We start from the raw sequence: 27,717 nt of genomic DNA, 5'->3' as shown, positions 1-27,717 counted from the left end.
TTCTCGGAGCAGTCACTCGGCATACATAGGAGAAGTTTACCTTCAGGGCTTTTCTGCCAAAAAGGGTTTATTTTAACCCAAACTATGTTTTTTTCCTAAACCTTACCAAGTAGGTTTGATGCCTCAACCTAAGGAGAAGAAAGTCTGAGGGCAATTCTGTAAAAGGCCAAACTGGCCCAAGTAACAAAGGCAAAAATAAAAAAAATTATAATAAAATAGTTGCAAAGTTCATAGAAGGTACTTTCTACTGCAACTGAATGTGCTTCCGTCACCATGGTTATATCTTGCAAAACCCGCCATTAGTCACTGGGAATACCAGACCAAGCTAGGTAGCAGCAAACCCCCTGAGCATATTACATTAAATAGGGGTATATTTGATTGCTTGTAAATTCAACTTTTTATTTTTGAGAGAAGAATGTGTAATTGCCTTTTTCAAATGTTTGTGAAATGATTGTTCATAACCTCACAGTACAGTGGGGTTAGAAAAAGCTTACTGTGCCAGGATGGATATTGACTGTTATTAAAACTGATTATTATCCTCCAACTTACTTCTTCCTTATTTTACAAATAATAATTTGGAATGTATTTAAATTACGTTTACTTTTGATAATAATTAATAAGTAATTGCATCCCCCCCGTAGTGAAACAAATCAATTTTAAAGAAAGAGAAATTAAAACCTAATTTTCCAAGTTCTTAACCTGTGTCCCTCTGATAATCTCTTGTTACATGCTTAATACGTGTATTTTTCAAAACCTCTCCTTTTTGTTCCTGTAAAACATAAAAAAGAATATTTCAAAGATTCATGTTGCACCTGGGGGAAGATACATAAATGTTTCCAATCAAATGTGATTGGGGCTGCCTATCAAACCCCACCCATCATACAGTATAATACTGCACTTTTTGTGAACCTGTGGGTAGCTAGCGGAGCAATATCGTAGGGGGAGATGTGTGTCTGGATTTCAGCTTGTAAAACTGAAAACAAATAATGTGGTTGAGTTCTAATGTGTTCATATAACCCTAAAGCTTGATGTATGATTGACGCATCTGCGAGTGTCTGCACAGCTAAGTGACATCACACCGTCAGACTCGCCCCTTCGTGGGAGTCCTGTGCAGAGTTGTTTTTTTTGCTTGCTAAGCTGACATTTTCTCCTTACGTGGACGCTGATGGGCGGAAACAATGCTGGAACCATGCTGTAGTTGTCGGTCTTTAATACACTGCCAACTAACAACTGAACAAGCTTGTCAGGAAGGCCAGCAGTGTGCTGGGGTGTCCACTGGATACGGTGGAGGTGGTGGGAGACAGGAGGATGATGGCCAAGCTGTCATCCCTGATGAACAATACCTCTCACCCCATGCAGGACACCCTGGCAGCTCTGTGCAGCTCCTTCAGCCACCGGCTGCTTCACCCCCGGTGTGTGAAGGAGAGGTACCGCAGGTCCTTCCTTCCTGCTGCTGTCAGGCTGCACAACCATCTCTGCTCCCAGTAGACCACATGACACATGACAATAAAAACACTGTGCAATAATAGTTAAAATAGTTTTTTTCTGTCTGTAAATATTATATTTCAGTTATTGTGTTTTTCTACTGTTTTTATTGCTTATTTATAATACTTGTTTTATTTTTCATTTTTTTATTTTTATCTTGTCTTTCTGTACTATGTCTCTTGTGTGCACTTTACTCTATGCTGCTGTAAGCCTGCAAATTTCCCCGCTGCGGGACTAATAAAGGATTATCTTATCTTATCTTATCTTAACTAGAGTTTGGGAGAATACAAAGTTGCCTCGAGGAGAAACCCACAACGGAGTATAAAAAATCCAATAGTTTCCTTGTCACAATTGCGTGTTAGCTCAATTCTGTGCGACCTTCCGAGCAGAAAGCATAACTGGGGCTTCACCCTCCTCCTCCTGGTCTAACAAGGCAGGTGAGGGAGTTGTGTGTGGAGGCCACAAGTCCTCTGCAGCTCACTTGCTCCATATCTCTCAAACTCTCTTTTATGCTTATATCTTTGATGCATGCTCCTCTGTGTCTCACTCTGTCTGTGTGTTTGTATGCAGGGTGTCTATGCAGTGGGGAATTTCCAGCCCAGTGAGGATCGGTCAAGAAGTCGAGCACCTACCCCAACCCTGAGAGAGCCCCCCCTCTCCTCCCTGCCCAATGTCAGTCAATCAGCGATTAGCAACAGCCACCAAGGTAAAACCATACCTGCAAGGTGTCTCTTAAAATTACAGATTTCATCAGCTTGTGATGGCAACTACAAGAATACATTTCCATATAAAGAAAAGAAAAGTCCCAAAAGTTTGGGCATGCTAATGAGCACAATCACACTGTGTTCAATGCACTGAGGAGAAACACCATAAAAACTAAATCAACTGAGAACATTAATATTTGACCTGAGCACAGAGGCCTACTATTGTAGGTCTTTGCTGTAAATCATTTAATCTGACTAAACCTAAAATCCATTATGGCAAGTATGGGCTAGCAAATTATGTGTATGTACAGCAACAGTAGTATAGCCATTGTCTCTTTAAGCATAGTGTGATGCTGGTACAGGTGAAGATGTTGACATCCATGGGATTTTTTTTTCTTTTTACCATACTTCTTTTTAGTACAGCAGGATTACTCTATGATTTTGTTTCCATTGGAGATTTTAGGTTTATTGTTGATGAAATAATACTTTAAATTTCTATTTTGATTTGTTAATATAGTATCTGAGGACTGTATTGCATTTCCATAAACTTTGGGGACTTGCTTGAGATAGTTCTCAATGGAGCCCTTATCCCTTCAGTGATGGAGCATCTTTGAGGAGCCTGGGGAAGGTATTTACATGCTCCAGACAAGAGTGGTTAACACTGCCAGTAAAATTATAAGGAAACCACAGATGCAACTAGGCGGCAAGCATGTACTGAATACCAAACAAGTGATCCTTCCCATCCATTGAACCCACAATTTGAATTGCTTTCCTAAGGAAGTGGTCTTAGACTGCCACAAGCCACCAAAAGTGTGTTATTTAAATTTTTTATCTTTTCAAAGATGACTTCCAACATAAATCATCCCGCTTTTAACTTGACATTAGTAGTTTGACCTCTCCCTGTTATCCACTAACAGGTCACCACACCCTGGCTCCCAGCCAACCAGAGCCCATTATCACGAGGACCTCCTCCCACACATTGTCCCCCAACCAACCAGAGCCCATGCTGACGCGAAGCGCCTCCTACCGAGAGCCGTCTCTATCCAATCTGAAGCGAGCCAGTGCTGAGGTGGAGGTGATAACCCCATCCAGTCCCCTGGGCAACCATGACAACATGATGACCTTCAGCAGCAGCACACTTCCAAGGTAAATGTTTTTGGTTGAGTCTTTATCCTCAGGTTTGAGAAGCTTAGAATCAGAACAAACTTAAATGTCTTGTGTGTTGGTGGGTGAAAAGCTAAAAGATGATGATGACTTCTTTCAGCCCACCTCCTCGTTCAGCAGCAATATCCCACACAGTGACTAAGTCAACCTATAGCATAGCTACAAATTGTGACTGAACAGCTTGTCTGGTCCCGGCTGTCGGTCCTCTGTCAAATCATGGAGGAAATATCATAATGAATCTCTTAATACAGCTATAAAACAGAACATTTATGAGAGTAACAAATTCATTGTTAATCAAGTCTACATATGTTGTAAATCATCATATTGATCATTTGTTATTTAACACAATTGACTCAGTCTGATCTTGTGGGCAACACAGTGATACAGCCATGGCCGGAAGCGTCATGTTTTCAGTTTGTCCGTCCGACCCATCTCTTGAACGGGATATCTCAGTAACGCCTGAAGGGAATTTCATTGCATCTGGCACAAACATCCACTTGGACTCAAGGATAAACTGATTAGACTTTAATGGTCAAAGGTCACAGTGACCTCACATAACACATTTTAGGCCATAACTCAAGAATACAGTGGATATAAAAAGTCTACACACCCCTGTTAAAATGCCAGGTTTTTTGTGATGTAAAAAAACGAGACAAAGATAAATCATGTCCGAACTTTTTCCACCTTTAATGTGACCTATAACGTGAACAATTCAATTGAAAAACAAACTGAAATCTTTTAGGGGGAAAAATAAAAAATAAAAAACTTACAATAACCTGGTTGCATAAATATGAACACCCTTCAACTAATACTTTGTTGAAGCACCTTTTGATTTTATTACAGCACTCAGTTTTTTTGGGTAGGAGTCTATTAGCATGGCACATCTTGACTTGGCAATATTTGCCCACTCTTCTTTGCAAAAGAGCTCCAAATCTGTCAGATTGCGAGGGCATCTCCTGTTCACAGCCCTCTGCAGATCACCCCACAGATGTTCAATTGGATTCAGGTCTGGGCTCTGGCTGGGCCATTCCAAATTATTATGGCCAAAAAGTTCAACCTTGGTTTCATCAGACCATAGCACATTTTCCCATATGCTTTTGGGAGACTTCATGTAAGTTTTGGCAAAATTTAGCCGGGCTTGGATGTTTTTCTTCGTAAGAAAAGGCTTCCGTCTTGCCACCCTACCCCATAGCCCAAACATATGAAGAATACGGGAGATTGTTGTCAGATGTAGTACACAGCCAGTACTTGCCAGAAATTCCTGCAGCTCCTTTAGTGTTGCTGTAGGCCTCTTGGAAGCCTCCCTGACCAGTTTTCTTCTCGTCTTTTCATCAATGTTGGAGGGACGTCCAGTTCTTGGTAATGTCACTGTTGTGCCATATTTTCTCCACTTGATGATGACTGTCTTCACTGTGTTCCATGGTATATCTAATGCCTTGGAAATTATTTTGTACCCTTCTCCTGACTGATACCTTTCAACAATGAGGTACCTCTGATGCTTTGGAAGCTCTCTGCGGACCATGGCTTTTGCTGTAAGATGCAACTAAGAAAATGTCAGGAAAATCCTACTAGAACAGCTGAACTTTATTTGGGATTAATCAGAGTCACTTTAAATGATGGCAGGTGTGTACTGACTACTATTTAACATGAGTTTGAATGTGATTGGTTAATTCTGAACACATCCACATCCCCAGTTATAAGAGGGTGTGCACACTTATGCAACCACATTATTTTACTTTTTTATTTTTTATTTTTCCCCCTAAAAGATTTCAGTTTGTTTTTCAATTGAATTGTTCACGTTATAGGTCACATTAATGGTGGAAAAAGTTCTGACATGATTTAACTTGGTCTCATTTATTTACATCACAAAAACATGGCATTTTAACAGGGGTGTGTAGACTTTTTATATCCACTGTACATATTCTTATATGACATTTTCAACCAAATGTCTAATAGGATAAAATGATGAAGTGATGACAATTTTGACATGGATGTAAACTGTAACTTGACTGGTTGGCGAAGGCATATTCTTTTTTCTTTATATAAATTAAATTTGGAATATTAAATTAATTTTGATGTGTTGTATTTCATCAGCTTTTTTCAGCTCTTCTATTACCATGAGTAATGTGTCTGTTTTCCTGTCATCTTTGTCAGTGGTAGAAACATGAAGCGAACAGGAAAAGTGATTGTAGATGTGATAGATTGACTGTTCATCTGAGCAAGAAGCATAAAGGTCTGTGTGGGAGTTATTGAGAAGACAACTAATGAAATACTTAGAAAAGCAACGCACTAAATCAGCACTGATGGAAACACACATGGCTCTGGGAAGCACGGAAGGATTTCTAGCATCCTTCTGGAGCACACAAACATTTAGGTTATTCAACATAGACCTGACTACATCAAGTTAAAAAAGAGAGGGACATGTGCTGTGACACACAACTTGAGAGTTGTTGACATAGCTTCATCCTCAACTCCTGCCAGACATTGTTAGTGATGATTGGCGGACTGGAAGCCATGCCTCATGTAGGCAAACTGTCCCTGCGGATCTGTTCGGCTCCTTATCGGATATTTTTTTATTGAAGGGATTTGAAAGACGGAAAGAATCAGTGGAAATGGCTTTTGGTACGTGTGGAAAAAAAGAGGGCAGGAGGGGATTTGATTTGTCATGACTGGCGTTGAGCTACACTCAAGAATCCCACTTTGTTTCCAACCGTGTTATCCTTTCCACTGAACTCCGAATTTCTGAAAGTCAGTCCCTGCTGGCTCTGCACAGACAGTAACAAATATGGATATGCAACAGCATGTTTGTTGAATTTTTTTTCTCCCAGAAATGACTTCATTTTTGCTCTCACATGAATTACTCATACACAGAAATGACCTATATAATACCATAAAAACATTATAAACAATTTCAGGCCACCACACCACCTGCCTCCAGTGGCTGGAGGCATTATGTTTTTGGGCGGTCCTCTGAAATACTTCCATAGGTCCGTCCATCCTTACCGTTCCATGAACCCGATATCCCAGCAACTCCTGGAGGAAAATTTCTTGGCATGGATGTCCACTTAGACTCAAGGATGAAGTAATTAGTATGTGATTGTCAAATGACATAGGTCTAATAGGATAAAATGATGAAGTGTTGATATTTTGGATAGACATTGAAGTAAACTGCAACTTGGCGGAGGCATATACACACAAGGTGGTATTTCTAGTTTGGAGGTATGTTTAAGGATCAACGCAACAGAATGTTTACTGAGATTTATACAATATGTGTGTTCTTTCCACAATCTTCTTCTCTTTTGTTGTTCATAAAGTTTCTTTGCCACTTTTTTCAGGTCCCACGGAGGCTCCTCATTGGAGGAGGGTCGCATTCCGCGCCGTCACGCCTCCATCCACACATCAATGGACTCAACCCGATCCAAACAGCTGCTCAGCCAATGGAAGAATAAAAACGACAACAGGAAGCTATCCTTGCAGGTGATGGATGGAATAAGACCAGCCTCCTCCTCATCTCCTCAGAGGAACATGGAACTGCGCTGCTCCTCTGAACCTTCTGCCATGGGCCTGGAGGATCACCGAGGTGTAATACACCTGCCTTCACTTATCGCTTGTCAGGAAACAGAGCTGCGTGCTGGGGCCCACATCCCAGCTCAGTACATGAAACTGGCAGCGAGCTCTGTTCCTATGGCCAATCATAATCACATGACCCATAATGGTAGCACCGGATTGGCTGGTGGGGCCAGAGTGTCTATCCAATCCCGACCTGGATCCTCCCAGCTGGTTCATATTCCCGAAGAGGAAAATCTCACATGCAGGGATCAGGAAAGTGAATCAGAGGACAGTATTATGGATGGGGGCGGGTCAGTGAGGGAAAAGTGGCTAAGAGTGGCTGAGAAGACCACCATCCCCTGCAGGCCGCTCAGTGCTGGAGGACAGCCTCGACTTATGCAGGTTAATCACTTTTTACTGCACCAACTTTCCCTTTTTTAATCTATCTGTGAATCTACAGCACATCGTGGCATTCATTTAGAAGAGGCTTTCATCAAAAGGGACTTACAACAAGTGCATTCAAACTTGATAGGTATAAGCTTAAACAAATAGGAAGTGGATCCATTTCAAACAAATGAACAAAAACATGTACTAGATTTCAAAGACTCATGTTTTTTAGTGTTTGAATGAGGGTGTCAAAGGTGAACATGAACAGGTCTTAGCCACAGCATCCTTTCCCTTGAAGGAACACAGGCTTGTCCAGGTTGAGTTTTAGGCGATGCCTTGACATCCACTCTGAGATTTCTGCCAGCTAGCAGGGAGTGTCAGAAGAAGGATATGAGAGGAGAAGCCAAAAAAGTGATTGACAGCACCAAGCGTACTGGTTTAGGCTAGAGGAAGAAGAGAAGCGGGCCCAGCACCGAGCCTTGTGGAACCCCTGTTTCTGCATTTATTTAAAAATGCAGCAAAAATGCTAAAATGATATGTCTATTTGTTTGTGTACATCAAGTACACAAACAAATACACATAATTTTAGCGCTAGAATCCATTTTGGTTCACTCCTTGGCAATGCATAGTGATTAAATAGGAATTTTCTGAAATGAAAAAGAAGCACTAAAAGGGTTATTGAAACACCTTTGCCTAATAAATTCTGAAATAGCATACATTTAACTCACACGACTGATTAGCTGTTTCCGATATATTTACAATGTCTTCGGTCAACATGAAACAGGGCCAGCTGACATTAAAGAACAATTAAAGGTTCCATATTGTGAAAAGTAGCCTCTACCACCAACTGCTGACTAAACTATGTAGCCAACTTAAGTCACTCAAAACCAGTTGACGGAAATTGCTTACATGCTTCCTTTTCTTTTTTGCCACGTCAAAAGTTTGCTTTCAATTTCCTTGACATTTGAATGGAACCACGACTAATGTGCTGCTAAAGCTTCTTTAATATAATTTAAATGCAGGCTGTATCTTCTGTGGACAGCTGCAGTTATTGCCTTTTTGTGAAAAGGTTCCTGGATGTTGCAGTCGCTTTCCACCTAAAAAAGGAGGAGGTTAGTTACTAATGAGTATGTATCGCAGCAGCCAACCAAACATCTCACCATTACTGTTATCCTCCTATTTCAGGTCATAGCTTTATCCAAGCAGCAGGGTCTGCTTCACTCTCCTCGGTCTGAGGATGGTGGAAGCACCGTCAGCTGCACCGGATCCATTCGGTACCGAGCCCTGACGGACCAGGACCCATCACCACCGGCCTCCACCACCGGAGCAGTGGGAGGAGGAGGTCTGTAATGCTAATACAGTAATGTGTATATAATATATATACATTTGACGCCAGCTTTTAGTACTTAACAGTTTTCATACTGTGTTATGGAGATATTCTGCTACCTGTCGAAATGATTGAGGTTAGATACTTAACTTTTCTACCACTGTGCCAAATGCCTGCTTTTCTACATTTAAATCAGATTAAATTAGATCTAGATAAGAGAAATAACTTGAGATTGAAATGAAAACAAAGACCAGTCAGTGACTTGGTAAGAAATGCCTCTGGAGATATTCTTTTTTTCAGAAATGTTCACAAAAGATAAAAAAAAAACAAAAAAACAACAACACTGAATGTGTTTACAAGTGTTGTGTGTATTGGGCCCTGATATATCTTCTTCCTCTGTGCCATAGAGCTCCATTGGTGTCCATAAACTATTAAAAGCACATCAACGAGCCACACTGTTGCACTGGGTGACATATTCCTTCATTAACATGAATACACACACTTCATTTTCACTTATTTAGTCTTAACCCTACATACACCCCAAAATCCAAGCACCAAATGCGGATTAATCCCCTATTGTAAGGAGTCCGTTAAAACAAAATGCCCTTTTGTTTTAATAATGCTACAAACTGCATTGTCCAACTGTTTCAAGAAAAAAAAAAAATGTAACTATATAGTTGTGTTTTAGGAAATCAGAAAGTATTGGAGAGACACACTGAGGCATAGCTGATTTTTTGTTTTTCATGGGATTTTGTAACAGTAACAAAAATAAATAATTTTACCTGCCTTAACCTTGAAGGGAATAGTTAAGCATTCAGAGAAACACATTTGTTACTTTTCCCAGAATCAGACAATTGATTCTCTGTGCCTCCAGCACAGTTATACATCTAGGATTTTTTTTATTTTCGGCTTATTGAGAAAGGAGCTAGCTTAGTTCTGTACTTTATTCCCATCATAAGATAATGTCGAGAGTAAGAAGAATGGCAAGGGCTGGGACACTATGTATCAGATACAGGACTCTTTTGCTTAGTGGCAGTCACAGCAGTCTGAGCGCTTTGCCTTAAGATATATGGATTTGAACATTCAAGATCATTTGTCTTGTTCTGTTACTAGGAGGTTTGGAAAGAAGTGGCAGTATAGTCCGTGTTGATGCCCACCCAGAGTCCAGATCAAACAAACCTGTGGTGAAACCTCCGAGCACGGACGGAAGTGGCTCCTGGCGATGGAAACCACCAGATCCACGCGCTTCGCTCCGACAGTCAGCTTTCGCCCTCAACGACTTGAACAGACACACAGACAGCTGTGATTCGCTGAGGGATGGAGAGTCGGTGGATGGGCGGAGGAGCGTGACAGGAACCGAAACTGAGAGCGAAGGAGGAGGAGACGGAGGGGGAGGAGGAATAGGAATAGGAGGAGGTGGTGGGGGAGGTGTATACACAAACCACCCACATGTTGTACACCCTTTACATCCCTTACATCCAAATAACCCCAACAACTTCCAGCACCCCAATTTCAACCCCAACAATCCCAACTTTAATAACGCCCACTTTAACTTCAACCCCAACTCTGTCAACTTCAACCCCGACTCTGCTAACTCTGCAAATTTCAACCCCAACTCTGCCAATTTCAACCCCAACTCTGCTAACTTCAACCCCAACTCTGCCAACTTCAACCCCAACTCTGCCAACTTCAACCCCAACTTCAACCCCAACTTCAACCCCAACTTCAACCCCAACTTCAATCCCAACTCTGCCAATTTCAACCCCAATTCTACCAACTTCAACCCCCAGACGACCAACTCCAACATGCCATTCACCCCCACCGCCACCTTTGCTCCTCCCTTCCATCCCCACCCTCAGGCCATCACCACCATCAGGGTCACCCCGGTTGAGGGGACGGCAGCCAGCAGCGACGGTGGCTCTGACTGCCAGTCAGTTGCTTCGTCCAGCTGTGAGTCCACCCTGCGGAGGAAGAGTGGCTCCCAGTTCGCCCACGCCCCCGATCGAGGGCCCACCCCTGACCTCCACAATAACCACCGCCTCTGTGACGACATTACCCGCCTCGACAATGAAAGCAGCAGCCGGTTTCATGAAAACCTTCGAAGTTTTCAAGAAAACCCCATCCACCCTAACCACCCCAATCATCCCAACAGGCAGTTGCAGGGGATGTTTGGCCGTCCAAGCCCAACCCCTCCCCCTACCTTACCACGGCCCATGCTGAGTCACACCCCGCCTCCTACTCTAGGGTTGGCCTATAAAGAATGATATGCCCAGTATTGAATTATCATCTTTACCTGTGATTAAAATGGGTCCATGGCCAGTACAGCATTTAATTGGTGATGCTGCATGGGCCATTTGGAACCTTAGATTGTGACCCCCAAGCGCCCAGGTGGTTAAGTAACCAATCGAATAAATATTATGTCTTACAAGGAGATGTACTGTAAGCTTATCAAAATCTTGGCAAGAGGTTTATGATCCTCCTTGGGTCAAAAGCCATAGAGAGTACTACACAATTAGCCCTGCCCAAGATCTCCAACTAGTCAAAAAGAAAGGTCTATAGTCAGGGCCCAACATAAGAGGAGCGAGCTTGATTCAACATTTTTTCTTGAGCATATTTTTTTATCTGGATAACCCAGGCAGTTTTTTGTAAATGTATTACAATGAGTGCACTTGCACCATAGGCACAAGCATAATGGGCTAAATAAACTGCTGATCCTTTGACTTACTCAGAGTGAGAGACTCCAGCCCCCTCGGTCCGTCCAATAGCCCCCTGCTAGTGAGGATAGATTCAGCCTAATGACTGTCACCCTCTTTCCTCTCACTGCTAGGTCAGTTGTCATTGGGGTAACATTCTTATCATAACCTTTATACATATGGTATATTCTCAGCTCTTGTCCTTTATTTGAGCACAAATAACAATATCGATACATTAACATTACAAAGTAACCACATGCCATTAGATGGAAATTTGCATTCAAAGCCCATAAATGTGCTGTGTTTGTACATATGAATGTGGGTGGCCGCAGTGGAAATTAAACCCACAGTCTTTATTGTGTCTGGGCTACTTGGAGTCCCTTTTGGGCAATAACAGTATCTCTTAGTTCATGTTGGAATTGTGTTGTGTTGGATAAGAACAATATCACGGGACATCCCATTCGTTTAAATCTTGTTAAACAATCGTTATATTTTTTACAAACGGTGATTTAATTGATGTACAGTATATGAATTATTCTGACTGTGTAGTAGCTTTACTGGCACAATCAGCCTGTGAGTCATCTGAACAATCTTGGACCAAACACAAGTTAAGTCCAAAGACTGAAGAAAGAAAAAAAAAATGTCTTTGTTTGGTTCATTTTATCAGCTCATCATGTCTCATGTCAGCATTACAGAGTGGGTGTAAGTAAAAATGAGTTTCATGGAAACTCTTGGGGAAAAAGAAATCTAATATTTCTAGCAAAAATGTGTGATATTTTTTGAGAAAAAGGTTTCAATGCGACCAGATAAAGTTAAAGTTCTATGGGAAAAAGGCAATATTATCTGATGAATATAGTCATAATTTGAAAAATATTAAAATAAAAAGAATGTAATATTACAAGAACGTACAACATTACATAAATATAATCAACATTTTACAAGAAATTTTGTTAAAAAGAAATGCATAATATTGAAAATATAAAGTGTAATTTTACTAGAAGTGCAATATTAGAAGAGTCAAATCACAAATTAGAAAAGCATTACAGTACAAAAAGGTCACAATGTAACATGAATAAAGTGTAATTTTTCTAAAATTAACGATACAAATTTGCAAAAAATATTCTACAATAAAATAATTCATATTAATTTATGAGAAGATGTCATGACATCACAATAAATAAATAATATTATGAGAAAAATATGAGTCAAATTAACATTTTGATTCAAATAATGTTGTGCTATAAGGATGACTTGGCCTGCACATTATATTCTACTGACTTAAGAAATCATCATTCTTTGGTAGAGATTCTTCCAAAAATCACACCATAATCACTTTTATATGGTTTAAAAAAAATGATTCCTCTAATATCGAAAACTAAATCCCCATTGCAGCATCCGTCAAACAGAAGACTTGACGTCTTTCATAAAATCATGCAGACTTTTAAAATCTTCAGTTTCATCAGCTCAATAACCCTCAGTTTGACAGGTAGGCTGACTAGAAATAGAATATTAATATTACATTTTCTTCTTGGAAAATTACAATTTATTTTGATTATATTGTGACTATTGTGGCAAATGTAGATTTTCTCTCTGAAATAGTGACTTAATTCTTTTACTAAAAGATCTTCTTTCTTGTACACTTACAACGTTATTTTTATTAGCATGATTTGATATTTATTCTTGAAATCAGTATTTTCCCTTTAGACTATATCTCAGTCATAGTGTAATATACCACACTAAATCTGCTTTTGTATTTTACATATGTGTTTGAATTCATGACATTGTGATATTTCTATCCATGAATGTTCCATCCAAAATTTTAATTTGCTGTTTACTGATGACCAGAAACAACTAACTCTCTGGACTATTCATCCATCATTACTCATGATTTTCTTGCCCAGTTCTTACATTCTTTTTTAGTGCCCAAGTGCCATCTTAAGAAAAGTCATGTGGCTGTGGGCTAGTCACATCGAGTTAATGCAGGACTGGAATGACTCTCAGCAGTGTTCTGATGGAAATCTGCCTGCAGCAAAGATCCTTAAATGTGGATTATGTAGAATTTTAGAAAGCACAATTGCTGCAGCTTAATGACAGTGTCAAAAGAAAACAAAACCCAGTGGTTATGTATAGCTGTGTACATATTTATATATTTCTGTAAACTCCCATTACTGGTTAGATGGCTCTTTATTGCGTTTGTAGGTGCGGGACTGTGACGAAGATTTAGGTGATGATGTTGCTGGAAATAATGGTACTGCTGCTAATGGTGTTGTAAAAGATCTATTAATGTGTTTTTAATGTAATATATAATAGCTGAGTGGAGAGGACTTGTATTGTAACGTTCTAACATTTATTATAGGGATTATTTATTTAAACAAGCTGATATATCAAATGTATATGGTTGTATGTGACCATCACTACTCAACTCCTTTACATGTGTATTTTCTACCTAACAATTAACAATGGACACAAATTAATAAGATGTAGAGTTTGCTAGCAAGTGCCCTGATTGGTCAACTATTAACACTGACTTTGATTGATTTTTCAAGAAGGTTTCTGTGTCCATTCTGGTAATCACTGATCTTATTCTAAGCTTTCTGGTCTTGTTGCAGTCATTTTTTTAATTTTAGCTGGAAGTTTTGAAAGAACATACAGTAACTGAACATATAGAGTGGTATAAAATGTGTCATGACTAAATGGCCTTTTATACAGTCTTTTTGAATATGTTCCTGACAGTCAACATTGTTTGTAAGGAAGATTGTAAACAGCTATGTATTTAGTTATGGAGACAATATTTTGTTAAAGATGGAAGAGGATTTTTATGGAAAAACAAAATTGTTGCTGTTTGCAACCATAATAATAGATAGTTGCCAAAAACATAGTGATTGTGCCGCTATAGAGCAGCACAGTCTTATTCAAGTTTTATGTGTAAGTTCATGCATGGACAGTAGAGGCTGAGGGCAATCTAATAGTGCTAGTCCAGAACAAGAAATACTTGGGCTAAATGCTAAATAAAAGTGTACACATGACCATGAATGTTGGCCAAGAGCGGCGAGTGCTGAATGATTAATTGACCCATCGTAAGTCGTCGTCCCCCTCCCCCTTTTTTTGTTTGTACTCCAATAACAGTTGAGCAAACTTTGAACGTGGCAGAACCTCAGTCAACTTTCTCCTCTCCTGTTATGTCCCTTTCACACAGTTCAGGGCTGCACTTGCCGCTGAGTTCAGCGTACACTTAGCAGAGCCCAAAGTTAAACCGGGTTGAACATATATTGGTTATGATCATGTAAAAACAATAAGATCATGTTAATGCCTGCAATTTAAATTGCAGTTGCAATCAGAGAAATTGCTATTATTTTCCTGGAATTGTTTGAACTGCAACAGATATGTGGATGAAGCACAACTAGTTTACCAGGGGATATTAAGGTGTACACGTTAATTGCCATGAACAGGTGGAGGTACATTTGCTTTCAGCCCCAAAAACCTGGCTTCACAAATTTTTTAGCAAGGATTTCATATACAGGAGATTTTTAAGAGTTTTGATTGTCTGCACATAACCCACCCCTTAACCAAAGCTGCTTTACCTGCCTAAACCTGTTGCAGATACTTTCTCATGACAAACATGGCAGGACACAGATGTGCTTTTATTGTAACACAATCCAGAGGAATGTAATGGATAGAATACTCCCATTAAAGTTCAATATTTTTGCATACAATTCTTTGCATACACACATTTCATGAATTTACTGTGATGCAGTTAAACAGTCACTGTAAAAAGAAATAATCGCGCACATACATGTGTTATTCTTTTGTATAGTATTGGAAGACAGAAAAGTATATTTTGATATGATTGATGTTGTGCAATCTGGTTTGTAATCATCTAATTTGATGTAAAAGGCATGTCAGTGGATTATCATTTCAGTTTGATACGCTACACGTAAATATTTTAAAGTGAATATCATTTAAAAATTGTATATTTGACTATAGTTTTACTTTATCTCTCTTCTAGCGAGAGCAACAAAGAAATGTGTTTTGGTGGAAAAGATGAATTTGAAAGAGTAAGATGTGGTTGAGTGGAAATGAGAAATTGATTTGCGATACTGATGTGTGTTTGCAAGTGAAACCCTTGGATTATAGGATATTAAGAAAGACGTACCATCAATAGTTAAAGTTTTGGCTTAATAAACTAAATTAGTTTATGTTCATAATTTATGATATCTTTAAACTGTGTTAAAGTTTTCATGATATAGTATTTTTCCAATCAAGAAGCGACATTGTGTTTCTGAATTAGTAAATTTTAAATCATGGTTTAGCTCTCTGAGAACCGAGTTGAAGCCCCAAATGCCTTCCAGAAGGCCTGCATCTGCCAGAATATGGTTATAGTAGGAGGAGGTGGTTCATTGTAATCACAGTGTCCAAGTAATTTGTGGACACATAAATTGAATTGTGCCAAGTTCCAAGTACATTGATCACATTGTCCCAGTGAGCCCTACAACTAGCGTCTGACTGAAAGAATGTCAATGAGTCCGATCATTACAGTCACAAAAGAAGGGCCAAGAGCTGAAATCAGAGCCCAAACTGACCCATTACTTTGCATTATTAACGTCAGATCGTGAACCCTGGAACAGTGGATCGAAACTTGTTTGCAGCCTTAACAAAGAAATTTCTGTTTATCCCTTGATACTATTATATGTACTTATCATATGAAATGTATATGAAAACGGGTTGAACTAGCTGATGATCAATTGTCTTTAGTTTGGGAACAATATGCTACTGTAAATAAGCTAGGAAAATGTGAGTAGCAGTTTATTAGCTCACATGCACACAAAGGGTACTCGGGTTGTTGTTGGTTGTTAAGCTAGCAGCTACAAAGCTAGCCTTCATACTACCTATTGTTACGCAATTAATGGCCTACTAGTTACAGTTACTGGGACAGATTTAACCAGCTGGTAAAAGTTTCTTATAAAAAATATGAATCAGATTGACTGTATGTAAATTATCCACAGATTACTAGTTAATAACTATGTCGTATTTATAATGATCAGTTATTTTTTGTCTTTTTCTTTTATTGAAACTGTATTGATATGATATACATATATACAGATATTTTTGATTAGTGAATGTGAAAGAGATTTTTTTATATCTGCTTTGCAAACTTGTTTCTAATTACCATGGCAACCATCTTCACTCATATGTGTGATTATCGTATACCTACTAAAGTAAGTCTTATAACCAGCCAAGAGGGAAATCTAATTTGAACGAATGTCGTAAATCTGTTGTGTTGTCTCCAAGTGCAGCCAAATATAATTGCATTTCCACTGTAAGTCAGCCATACCAGCTGCTGGAATTCAGTTCATTTTCTATGACTCTCTATGTGAATCTCCGCTGTTGTCTCACAGCAGACGGGTCAGATCAGCATGCTCTTACAACCTACTGATACAACAGAAAACACTTCTCATCAGACACAGGACTCCGGTACTACCAAGTGGTTGTCAGCAGACTGATTGCTTGCTCAATCTTGGTGGCTGACAATACTTTATAAATATGTAAAAATAAATGTTTTATGGAGTATTTCAGAATTTGGGGGAATACGTTTATTTTCTTTCTTTAAGAGAATAATCTGAGAAGATATCAATCTCAATTCTGTACGTTAGGCAGAGATCTGGAGTCAGATTGTGGTTAGCCTAGCTTAGCATAAAGACTGGAATCAGGGACAACAAGCTTGCCTGGTTTTGTCTGGAGTTCAAAAATACAACTAGCAACAACTCTAAAGCTGAGTAAGTAACTCTGTGCATGACAAAAGAAATGTACACATGACAATCTGTTGTTTCTTGGAGATTTACACGCTTAAACAGTTCTCTGGAAAATAAATCAGATGTGTGTATTTCCCACAATGTTTCACTTTTGCTTTAATATGATCAAGACAGTTGACTGTCAAAACTGTCAAGCAGGACTGTTATCATGTTACTGAAATGTAAGACAATGCTATTACATAATATGTCATGTAAATCCAATAGGATCAATAATGAGTGGTTACAAAATGTTTTACAGGACTGATTCCTATTAGAGTCTTGATGTATGTTTAGGTTTGTTGTTGTTGTTGTTGTTGTTGTTTTTTTCCGTCAGATTTATAATCAGTGGACATGAGCTACTAGCTATTTATAACGACCAACAACGGTGATGGTTTGCTGTTTCTATTGCTGTAGATAGACATTTGTATCTTTATACTCATCAGTAAATCCTGTGTGTGAACCCAGCCTGATGGTTTGGGTTGTTAGCTCGGTGAAAAATGCTAATGTTTAGCATAGACTTAAAGACTTTCAGCCGACAGGAGCCAATCCACCTGCAAGTCAATCAATCCGCAACCTGAACAGACAAGAGTGTTCACTTTATAGCCCATTTTTTACATAATGTTTGGTTGGCTAGTAGACAGACATGTTACTGTATTTACATTTAAACTCCATTGCTAGGTTTCAATGGATTAACCAATGCCTCACGTCCGTTTGGTACCTTAGAAATACTGTCTTGGGGATTTTACACACACATTTTGAGAATGTCTCTAGGAAGCATCTGCACAAGCTGCAGTTATAGCTTAGACCCAACCATGAGAAGTAATGGCAGCAGTATGTATTGGTCATACCGAATTTACGTGCAAACTGTTCACACAATTTTTTATATTTTATTCCATTGTAAAGTACATGTATTTCACTGTTGGATGGCTCATATACACCATATCCTATGAGTAACTCTGAAACTTCCAACCAAAAGCTATTTGGGTTGATTTTATAGGCAAAATTGACAACCAACCAGAACCAGTGATTTGTCTTCACAGTTTTGCATGGTCTTCTGCAAGTTACAATCCTCTACAAGAAACTGCATAGTCAATTACGATTTAAGGAAAACGTTTTTTCTCCATGATTACATTTGTTTTTGGGGGAGGTCAGGGTGGATGAGCGGACCAAACAAACCCAGGACTTTCACCCAGGAGACCGTTGTTTGTATCCCGTGTGAAACCGAATTAGAAATTCGATTTCCATCGAAATGCAATTAAGAAGGCAGTTTAGTTGTATTTGAAAAATGTTTTGTAGTGGACAGGGAAGCAAAATGTGTGTGCAAAACGAATGCAATACTTTGGTAACGCTGTTTGCCTTGCTCAAAGGTTATTCTTATCATAATGACAATAATTCAGGAGCAACAGAAGTCAGAAGACGGCTGGTGGTACAACGGTTTTGCATTCTGTGGCTCAAGACCAGAACTGGGATGCAAGTCTGTATCCAAATAATGTGTACATGTTAAGATAGCTACTGAAATGAAGTTGTCTCACACATACTGTGACTGTAACACTCTACAGTTTACATGAATCCACAGTCAGACTCATTTCTCCCTTCTCCACAGACTGGGCTAATGTGAACTGATTGATGACATGTTTTCAAAATACGCTGGAAAAGTGGCCTTGCATTGGGACTATTATTTGTTGAGGGCTTAATTGCAGTGTGGATGAATGAACTGCTATATTTGAAATGACTCAGTGAAGATGTACAACAGTGACAGTGGACTGATAATGACAGACATCCTTACATTTTTGTTTTCCAGTGGTGTCTCTGTAATAAAATAAAAGTTTGATATGACACAGTTTGTACCTATTTCATTGTCTTTTCAGCCCCTGGCAACTGGTTGTGTTGCTACCTTTATGAATAGTTGTCTGGAGAAAGACGTATAGTGAAGGACAGAAAGGTTTGGAAATTATCAAGGCATGCAGATTAAAGGCAGTGACAAAGTAAGCCTAGAAATGTCATCCTATTACATTTAGTAGAATAGTACACCAAAATGTTCTTCTAGGTCAATAAAGCATCCATACTTCCATCCATAATCCATCCATTCATCTATCCATCCATCCATACACCCATTCATCCATCCATTATCCATACATCCATCCATAATCCATACATGTGAGAAAAAAAAAAAGCATTCATTATTTTCACACATTTAACTGCTGGACGAATGTTTTTGCAGTCTGTTTTATCCAATTAATTTACAGTTAATGTACCTGTATGGATGCTTGCTCAAGGCTCTGGCTCAGAGAGGTTAGCACAATGGGTTTGCCTTAAAAGCCCAACATACATATGCAGGTTAAACTCCATCGCTTCCATTAAACTTTCCCCAATTTCCAGAGATATAATGGAGGACATTAACTCAGATTCCTCACTAGTACAAGCTAAGGCCATTGGTAGCTAGGTAGCTGTGTAGAAGGACGGTGTCTCTATTCTTAATCTTCATCAGTGAGAACATCACCATTAAATCGCTGAATGAATAACTCAGCTAACACTCATCAATATAATCACAATTTAACGAATAAACGTCCACCTAATAACACAGTAAGAAGACTCGCATTGTACTTAATCACATTAATGCAATGAAGGGCATATAAGGGTAATGAAACATGCATAATAGTTTCTTGTAGCCACTGGTTCCTCTCAAAGTGCAGCTTTAATGTCACACTGAAGTTGCCAAGTCAGAAAATCACCACCAGGAAGGGGGACAATAGAGGAAGGGGAGTGGATATGTTAATAGGAGCAGCAATTCAGACTATTAATAGCATATTGAGTGACAGTGATGAGACCTAGTTATAACATTATAAGGGCATTTAAATCTGGTTCACTCCTGATCACTAGAGGGAGGGATGTTTACTAAGGCTAAACACATATTTAGCCTCATTGTGGGTGGAAGCAGTGCAACATCATCAGGCGTTTTGGTAGGGAAGAGAAGCACAAAGGGGAAAAAAGACAACAGACAGGAAGGAACAGAGACTTGTTAAAGTTAGATAACTGATGACCTTAATACAGAGACTCAAGAAAAGATAGACACTGACAGGAAAGGATGGAGCTGCGATGTGGTAATGATGACTCAGACATTCAATGGCTTGTTGATTTAAAATATATTACATCCCCTTTATAATATTCTTAATATCCCTTTTTACCCTAATTTACCTCCTCTGTCTCTGCCTTGCTCGTTCACCGTCCATCTCAATCTCACCCTTCTTCCTCTCATTGCTGCTTCAACCCTGCAATTACAATTGAGTTTCCATGGCAATAACACGAAGAAAAGCCTAGAGACCAAGCAGACTGGGGGTGGGTGGTAGATTGCGAGGAGGGAGTTGTGCTTTATTACACATATCTGAGCAGAAACGCAGTATCTGTGTGTTTATGTTGTTTGTGTCTTTATTTAGTGTATGCATGTGTGTATGTGTTAGCGCACAGATTGCAGACAAAGCTTGGATTGGCTGGTCAGAAATTCACCATGGCAACTATGCCAGAGAGCTCAGTATGAGTTCGGCACACTAGAGTGCACACACACACACACACACACACACACACACACACACACACACACACACACATACACACACGATGAAAATGTAGTGTGTGATCCAGTCAGGATTTAGGACAGCAGACCAACCAATCAGTGTTCAGTCCTCACAGACAAATTCAGAGGATACTGTGCTGTCTGACAGCGGCGTGCACAGACTCTCTGAAGGGCAGGGGGCAACATGAAGAAGGGGCACCTCTTTCTTAATTGACTAACCTAGTGTGTTTACCTTAAACATGCATTGATATATTTTTGGCCACTTGGTGGAAGTGCAACAAGCTGCATTGACATATTATCTCCACATGGAGTTGTGGTGGGGAATGTGTTAGAAAATGATGATTTGTGCACAATGGAGCAACATTAGCATTCATGTTTGTATCAAACATTGTTCCTTGTATCCAGTTTTAAGCCTCTTTATGCTAGACCTTAAGATCCTGTAAATTTCCCCGCTGCAGGACTAATAAAGGATTATCTTATTTTATGTTTATCTATATGTTTTCACATAGCAATTTCTGTCATTTATATTTGGATCCTAAGTTTTAAGTCACCCGGCCAGGATAGCCCGTTGCGATCTACTGCTAACATAGCCCCTCTTGTTTTTAGCATTGGAGCTAGCTAGCGAACGGGGACTGAAGATAAAATCCCTGCTGTTTTTTGCTATCTCCACCAACAATACCAACCGAGAGGAAACTATGGCTATATAACTTGCATACCGAGGCTGATCCATCCCAGCAGGCCTAGTCTTGGGGTTTGAACCGCTAAGTCTTGCTTCCAGTAAGACCTCCTGTGTTTAACATTAACACTACAACTCTACTGGTAACATTGTGGAGCCCTCGCGGGTAAGTCTCGCCCTGTGTCTCTGCCTGCTTACTAAAGTTACACCAAAAACAACATTTACCCCTGTTACAACTCCTTCTATTGGCCATAGCTGCATTAGACCGAGCCCGAAAGAGGGACCAATAGACCCAGCAATCTTTCTCGACCCAAAGTCATGCAGTTGGTTCCTTATCTGAAAGAGGAGATGTTAGAATGTTACTCCAAAGACACTCCAAGCAGGCTCCTCTGTTGTTAAATGCAGTTGCTGGCTAATCAGAAACTAATGTTCTGTAGCTTGGGATAGATTTATGTTATTTACGATGCCAGTATGCATCATAGTCCTTTTATAGTGGCTGTGTTTTGCTTCAAACCTCATCGTCCAGAAAGCTCCCTATGGTCCAATTGCTTTTATTAATGCAGGATGGTGTTTCATTAGGAACTACCTCTAAGAATCTGTGTCGGTGTCCGTAAATTGTTGGGTCAATTCAATCAGCAGCAACTCCAAATCGGGAAAGCTCATCCTTTCAGGTGGGAAATTAACCTAACTTGACCCAGTCCTTGTTGGCCACTGGGTGATGCCAGTTGATGTTAGCTTATTAGCTATCGCTAGTCTGATGGTTTTAAAATGGTAACATTATTAAAAGAAGGCAAAATGAATGCAGGCTGTCAATCATATTCATACAGTTTTAAATGTTTCTACATTTTCCATTTGTGAAAGACATTCTAACCTAGTATAGAGGTACAAATAGGTATAATTTAGACAGAGGCTGATCATGTACATATTAATGTAAAATTAAATGGAACTATGTTGTACTTCATATTCCTTCATAATGTGTTTCCAAGGTCAACTCATTTAGTGGTTAAACTTAACATCCCAATAGATAAAGAATTAAACCAAACTCAAATTAATCTTTATTTACTTTCATAATCTCACAGGTCTTTGTTTCTAAGTGAATCAAGGAAGTGGTCAAATTAAATGTATCTGAGCAAGAGTTTGAATGTCAAAATGAGCATATGCTGTCTCTAGACAAAGTTTCAAAGAAAACTCAAAAGAAAACTTGTTGTCCTTCATAGTCATTTACTTTTTAAAAGTTTGAATGTAAAAAAATTGTTGGGGCATCTGGGAAGAAACAAAAGTTACAAAATTGACCCTGTTATGTGACCTACTACCCATTGGTAGAAAACCACAAAAGACAAGGGTGTGTGAGTGTTACTCCATATTTTATTTATTTATAAATACATTTATATTTGCAGTTCTGAATGCCATATGCATCATTTTGTGAGACTGACATTAGATTTGAAGGTAAAATGTACACTTTTCGTGTCTAATACTGGTTCAATAAAACACATTTTAGTTTGAGTAAATAACTAACAGTAATATAAAAAAATACTGGGTCTAATTTAACCAAGTGATTTTCAGTGTACAGTACAAGTTAAACTGTGTTTGTGCAAATTACATTATGTTATTTGACACATCTCAATAATCTTCAACTGAAGAAAATCATTTGAATGTTATTTCTTAAAAGTTAAGTTCATATTAAAAACAACCAAATATCTACATAAATAATAACATCAATTAGTAACATATTTTGCTTTTCAATGTTTAGTTTACTAACTAACTTGCAATCTCTATCTCTGTTTATTTTAACATAACATATATAGTTATAAAGTGATTTTGATGATAAACATGATGAACATAATGGTGGTATCGGTTGTGGAGACTTAAACTTCTAAACAGCTTAAGTTTCCTATTGTAGAGACTGAAGGTTGTTTAAACTTCATGTGTGTGTCCAGCTGATGAACAGCTCAGGAAGAACTTGTAGAAGCTCTGGAAAAAAGTGTATAAATAATGGTGACAATAAAATCACATAAATACAACTCACACAAATGTTTGGATGCTTCTGTTAACAACCACATTGAAATAAATGCATTCAGGATAGCACTGCCTGACAAATACAGGCCAACAATGACACAGATCCAGAATGACACAGGTTGTATTCTTTACACACTTCACAACACAGTTTTAGGGGTTAGTAGGGTCAAATGTTAAAACATCATAGAGAAAAAGAATGACGGAAGTCACACTTCATAAGAGTCCTCAAATCCATACAAAGTTTGAACCCATGGCCTCAATCCTTTTAATTCATTCTAATGCTTAACTGACCATCAATAAGAACAACTGATCAATGAATGTGAAAAACAAGCAGTGACATCTACGAGGTTCCGGTACGTTGACTTATTAAACAAAGAATCCTTGGCATTCCCTAAAACTCCCTCTGTTTGGATACACCATAATATGCCTTGAAAGTCCCTGAACATCATCTTATCATTTATGTGCTCCAAATGTAATGCAGTGTATAAAATCAGTGTTGGATGTTGCTAATGAGTGAGCTATCTCACTTATTTCTCATCACTGCAGTACCGATTGGGCATATTTCACTGGAAAATAACTAGATAATATATTAAGTTCTATGGCATTCATTCCCTCCATGTATTTGTTCATGTTTTACAAAGGGTTTAACCTGAGCCAGGTTATTCATTATATCACATTCGTAAAGGGTTAATAGTATACAGATGAAAAAAAGATAACAAAAATGACAAATTCAGAGGATGTATCAGAATTAGTATCAGGAAGAAAAAATGGTATCGGAACATCTCTGCTTTTTAGCCTCCATTCGAAAATGCTAAATCCTTAGGTAAACTGAGATGTTTATTATTTATACTGAGTGAGGAAATAAACTTGGACCACAAGGACTAAAAACTGTACCAGTTACAGAAATTAGGAAACACATAAACCATATAAATCACTGGATCTGCTCTACTGCTACAGTATTTGTTTGGTATTTCTTATTTTCTAACATTCACTATATTACACATGTATTCCTTGATACAACTCCACACCTGTGCCACACCAGCCTGTTCTCCTAAAAAAGTGATATTCCCAACCAAACAACATTGTCAATTATATGGACGTATTTTCTCCCAGATTCTATTTCTTTTTTACATATCACAAATTTTATTTTTTCATTAATTTCAGTCATTTCCAATCATAGTCTGCGGATACCACTATTCATTTCCTGTGGTGTGAAACCAAAATTAAAAGTTCATTTTTTTAAAATAATGTCAATAACCTCAGTAATGTTCCAAATTGACTTATTTTAAGCCAAACCATAACGATTTACTCAATTTCACCAAGTGATTTTGTTGCGTTTCTGTTTAGTTTAGATTTAAACACATATTTAAAACTGCAACTATAGTCAATCAGAGAATAAGTTTTCAATGAAACATAATTTAGGATGCAGTTTGGCTGTATGGGAATGTTATTTTGAAGGAGTCAGGGTTGGACACAAATGCCTGACAGGAGATTTGTGACCCAACTTTAAAGTCCCTATGTGCACTGCACTCAGCATACCATCTTGCAGTTCCTGCAAACTATCTTGCTGAATACGAGTTGTTGTTACCCCGTTAGTATGAAATACAACTCTTCTAGAAAGTGTGAAAGATAGAGAAGCAGGCTTCTGACCTAAAGTCCTGGGTCCGATTCCCAGCAATGGCAGGATCAATCCAAGAGGGAAAGTGAAAGAGTTTAACCTTTAACCCCAGGTGCTCCAGTGCAGTTGCTCAGTAACCAACAGGTCAGACTGTGGTTGTACCAGGCAGCCTCAGCTGTGAATGTATGGGCAGAACCTTCCTGAGAAAGAGAGCATGGCTCTAATAAAGGTCAAGGAATAATATCCAGCGTTGAAGAGTAATGTCAGCCAGAAAGAAAATGGAAATAAATGACTTTTGACACTGCTACTGTGGTTAAAATGTCATATTCACAAAACAAACCTCAAAGAGGCATTAATAGAAAATGTTCACCTGTGATAAAGGACGTTTTATCACCAGACCAAACCACGGCTAAAAGGAGCATTATCTCACACTAACTCTACATAAAGGAGAGCCTACATAAAAGGACATGTGGGGTTTCATCAATGAACCTTTTGGTCATTCATTGTGATGTGACTGTATATGTCAGTATGTTGACAGATGAGTAAATCATCTTACAGAAGCATGTTCACAAAGTTCAGCTGACTCTGCACTGTGGTGACACGCCAAACCTCTTCATCACTAACCGCTTACTTCCTGGTTTTGATCCGTAGTGCTGAGTCAGCTAGCTGCTGTCCACTGATCCCGGCATCGACGGGCGCCGCTGGCTCCCATGCGGCTCCGATGCTGCTTCTGTATTGGGTTCAGTGAATGAGAGCAGCGGGCCCCGTTCTGATTGGTTGATTCCACTCTGGAGGAGTAGCTCTGACTGACTGATGGTGGGAGGACGGGGACTGTCCCCTGGCTGAAGCAGGTGTTGTCTGTCAACAGAGGGGCGTTTGGAGGACTGGACCTCACAATCTGAGACCAGATCCTGCCATGGAGAGACATACAGTTATACAGATATATCAGACAAGTGTTCAACCTGGTTTAGGTGTTCCCACTGTCTATCAAGAGTCTCCAGCTAGCATATAAACGTTTCTCAGAACCACCATAGTACATTATTACAAACCCAAACCTCATCAACTCAAACACATAACCAGCATACCATGTGTGATTGTAAAACTAATTCTACTCCTTCCATTAGCTTTGCATCCATTCAGGTTGTCTTTAGCTTTCCTTCCCCTTCATCTGAGTAACAACACAGTGGATAAGGCTTTGTGTTTAAGGTCATTTTTCTCAATGTCCTGATAAAGTTGTTTTACTTTACTAAAACAAACTTGATCATCAGATCAGTTTAGTTTCCTATATGTCCATCCATTATCTTTAACCGCTTATCCTGTTCAGGGTCAAGGGGGGGTGGAGCTTTTACCAGCTGTCATTGGGTGAAGGCAGGGTTCACCTGGACAGATCTCCAGACTATCACAGGGCTGACATATAGAGACAGACAACCATTCACACTCACATCCACACCTACGGGCAATTTAGAGTCTTCAATTAACCTAAGCTGCATGTCTTTGGACTGTGGGAGGAAGCTGGAGAACCCGGAGAGAACCCACGCTGACACAGGGAGAGCATGTGCAGATATGTGATATTATTCATTCAGAATTTTCAGTATTTTACTTTGTACATCATTTTTACACTTTACCATTCTCCTCTGAAAGTTAAGAGACTGTGCTACTAAAAGGTGTACCGTACCTGTGAGACAGAGGCTGAGCTCTGTGTCCTCACAGGAGGGACTGCTTGATCACTCCTCTCTGGCCACTGAGGATTGAGGGTGCTGAGGGATGAGGATCGGGACAATGAATGAGACACACACTGACTTCCTGTCTGAGGAAGGACAGAGGAGGAACACTGGATGGGAGTTTGAGGAAGGGGTGGGGAGGGGAAGATGTCCTGGTTGAAGTTGGGGGAAGACAAAAGTGACTGATATGAGGTGTAAAGGGGTGAGGTATGGATGAGAGGGGGGGAGGCAGCAAGATGGACGATAGAGGAACCAAAATCCAGAGAGTTCCATTCTGGTTCAAGTTGTTGATCTTTGTTTTCATTGGACAGTTGCTGCTGGGTGTTGGTGGTTGGTGACCCATCACTGGGGGAGGCAGGGGTAGGGGTCCAGGTGGGGAGGAGAGGGTGTTGGATATTGGTGTCAGGGTGCTGTAGGAAGGTGGGATCATTGGCATTTGCCTCTGCAGCAGCTGCATGATGGTCCCGATGTCTGCTGACATATGAGACTCCAACCTGGACAACACACACACACACACACACACACACACACACACACACACACACACACACACACACACACACACACACACACACACACACACACACACACACACACACACACACACAGAGATCCAAACAGAAAGAGCCACATGTGTTACAGCGATACAACATTGAGATATACCAGACTGTCAGTCTGATAGCTGCTGACCAGTAAGTTCCAGAACCAAGCTGCTGCATGTTTTGTCGCTGCAGGGAAAATGTTCAGAGGAGCTGTATTCCAGAAAATGTTCAGTTCATAAATATTGATATTGCAATGATGGATTATGCTGGGACATATAGTTTATGTGAATGAAATTACGGTAGGCTGGGGAAAGATTCTTTGGGCTTAAATCTCAGTTTAACACATGGATTTAAAGTATCAGCAGGATTTTGTGACGTCAGTGTGTAGCCAATCATGATCCAGTATGCGATTTACACAATTGTGATGTGGAAATCTGAAGCCACCAGAGCACATAGTTGAACTTTTCAGTGACAG

The 27,717-nt window shown here is 39.4% G+C and overlaps 2 protein-coding genes across 2 annotated transcripts in view; one reads left to right on the top strand and one right to left on the bottom strand.

Moving 5' to 3' along the window:
- The window catches only part of LOC129089205 (phospholipid phosphatase-related protein type 4-like), a 32,313-nt gene extending 21,433 nt beyond the window's left edge, over positions 1 to 10,880 (top strand). Inside the window, exons 7-12 of the mRNA XM_054596590.1 lie at positions 2,056 to 2,191; positions 3,107 to 3,335; positions 6,689 to 7,304; positions 8,475 to 8,631; positions 9,733 to 10,147; positions 10,370 to 10,880. Coding sequence (XP_054452565.1) covers positions 2,056 to 2,191; positions 3,107 to 3,335; positions 6,689 to 7,304; positions 8,475 to 8,631; positions 9,733 to 10,147; positions 10,370 to 10,880 — 2,064 coding nt within the window. The remainder of the gene's footprint in view (positions 1 to 2,055; positions 2,192 to 3,106; positions 3,336 to 6,688; positions 7,305 to 8,474; positions 8,632 to 9,732; positions 10,148 to 10,369) is intronic.
- Positions 10,881 to 25,641: 14,761 nt separating this feature from the next.
- Positions 25,642 to 27,717, bottom strand: part of LOC129088771 (potassium voltage-gated channel subfamily H member 6-like) — a 62,585-nt gene continuing 60,509 nt past the window's right edge. The window contains exons 21-22 of the mRNA XM_054596002.1: positions 27,047 to 27,194; positions 25,642 to 25,890 (exon numbers count right to left, since the gene is read on the bottom strand). Coding sequence (XP_054451977.1) covers positions 25,642 to 25,890; positions 27,047 to 27,194 — 397 coding nt within the window. The remainder of the gene's footprint in view (positions 25,891 to 27,046; positions 27,195 to 27,717) is intronic.

This window comes from Anoplopoma fimbria, chromosome 3 (genome assembly GCF_027596085.1).
Source record: "Anoplopoma fimbria isolate UVic2021 breed Golden Eagle Sablefish chromosome 3, Afim_UVic_2022, whole genome shotgun sequence".
Lineage (NCBI taxonomy): Eukaryota > Metazoa > Chordata > Actinopteri > Perciformes > Anoplopomatidae > Anoplopoma > Anoplopoma fimbria.
This window is presented reverse-complemented; position numbering and strand designations above follow the sequence as displayed.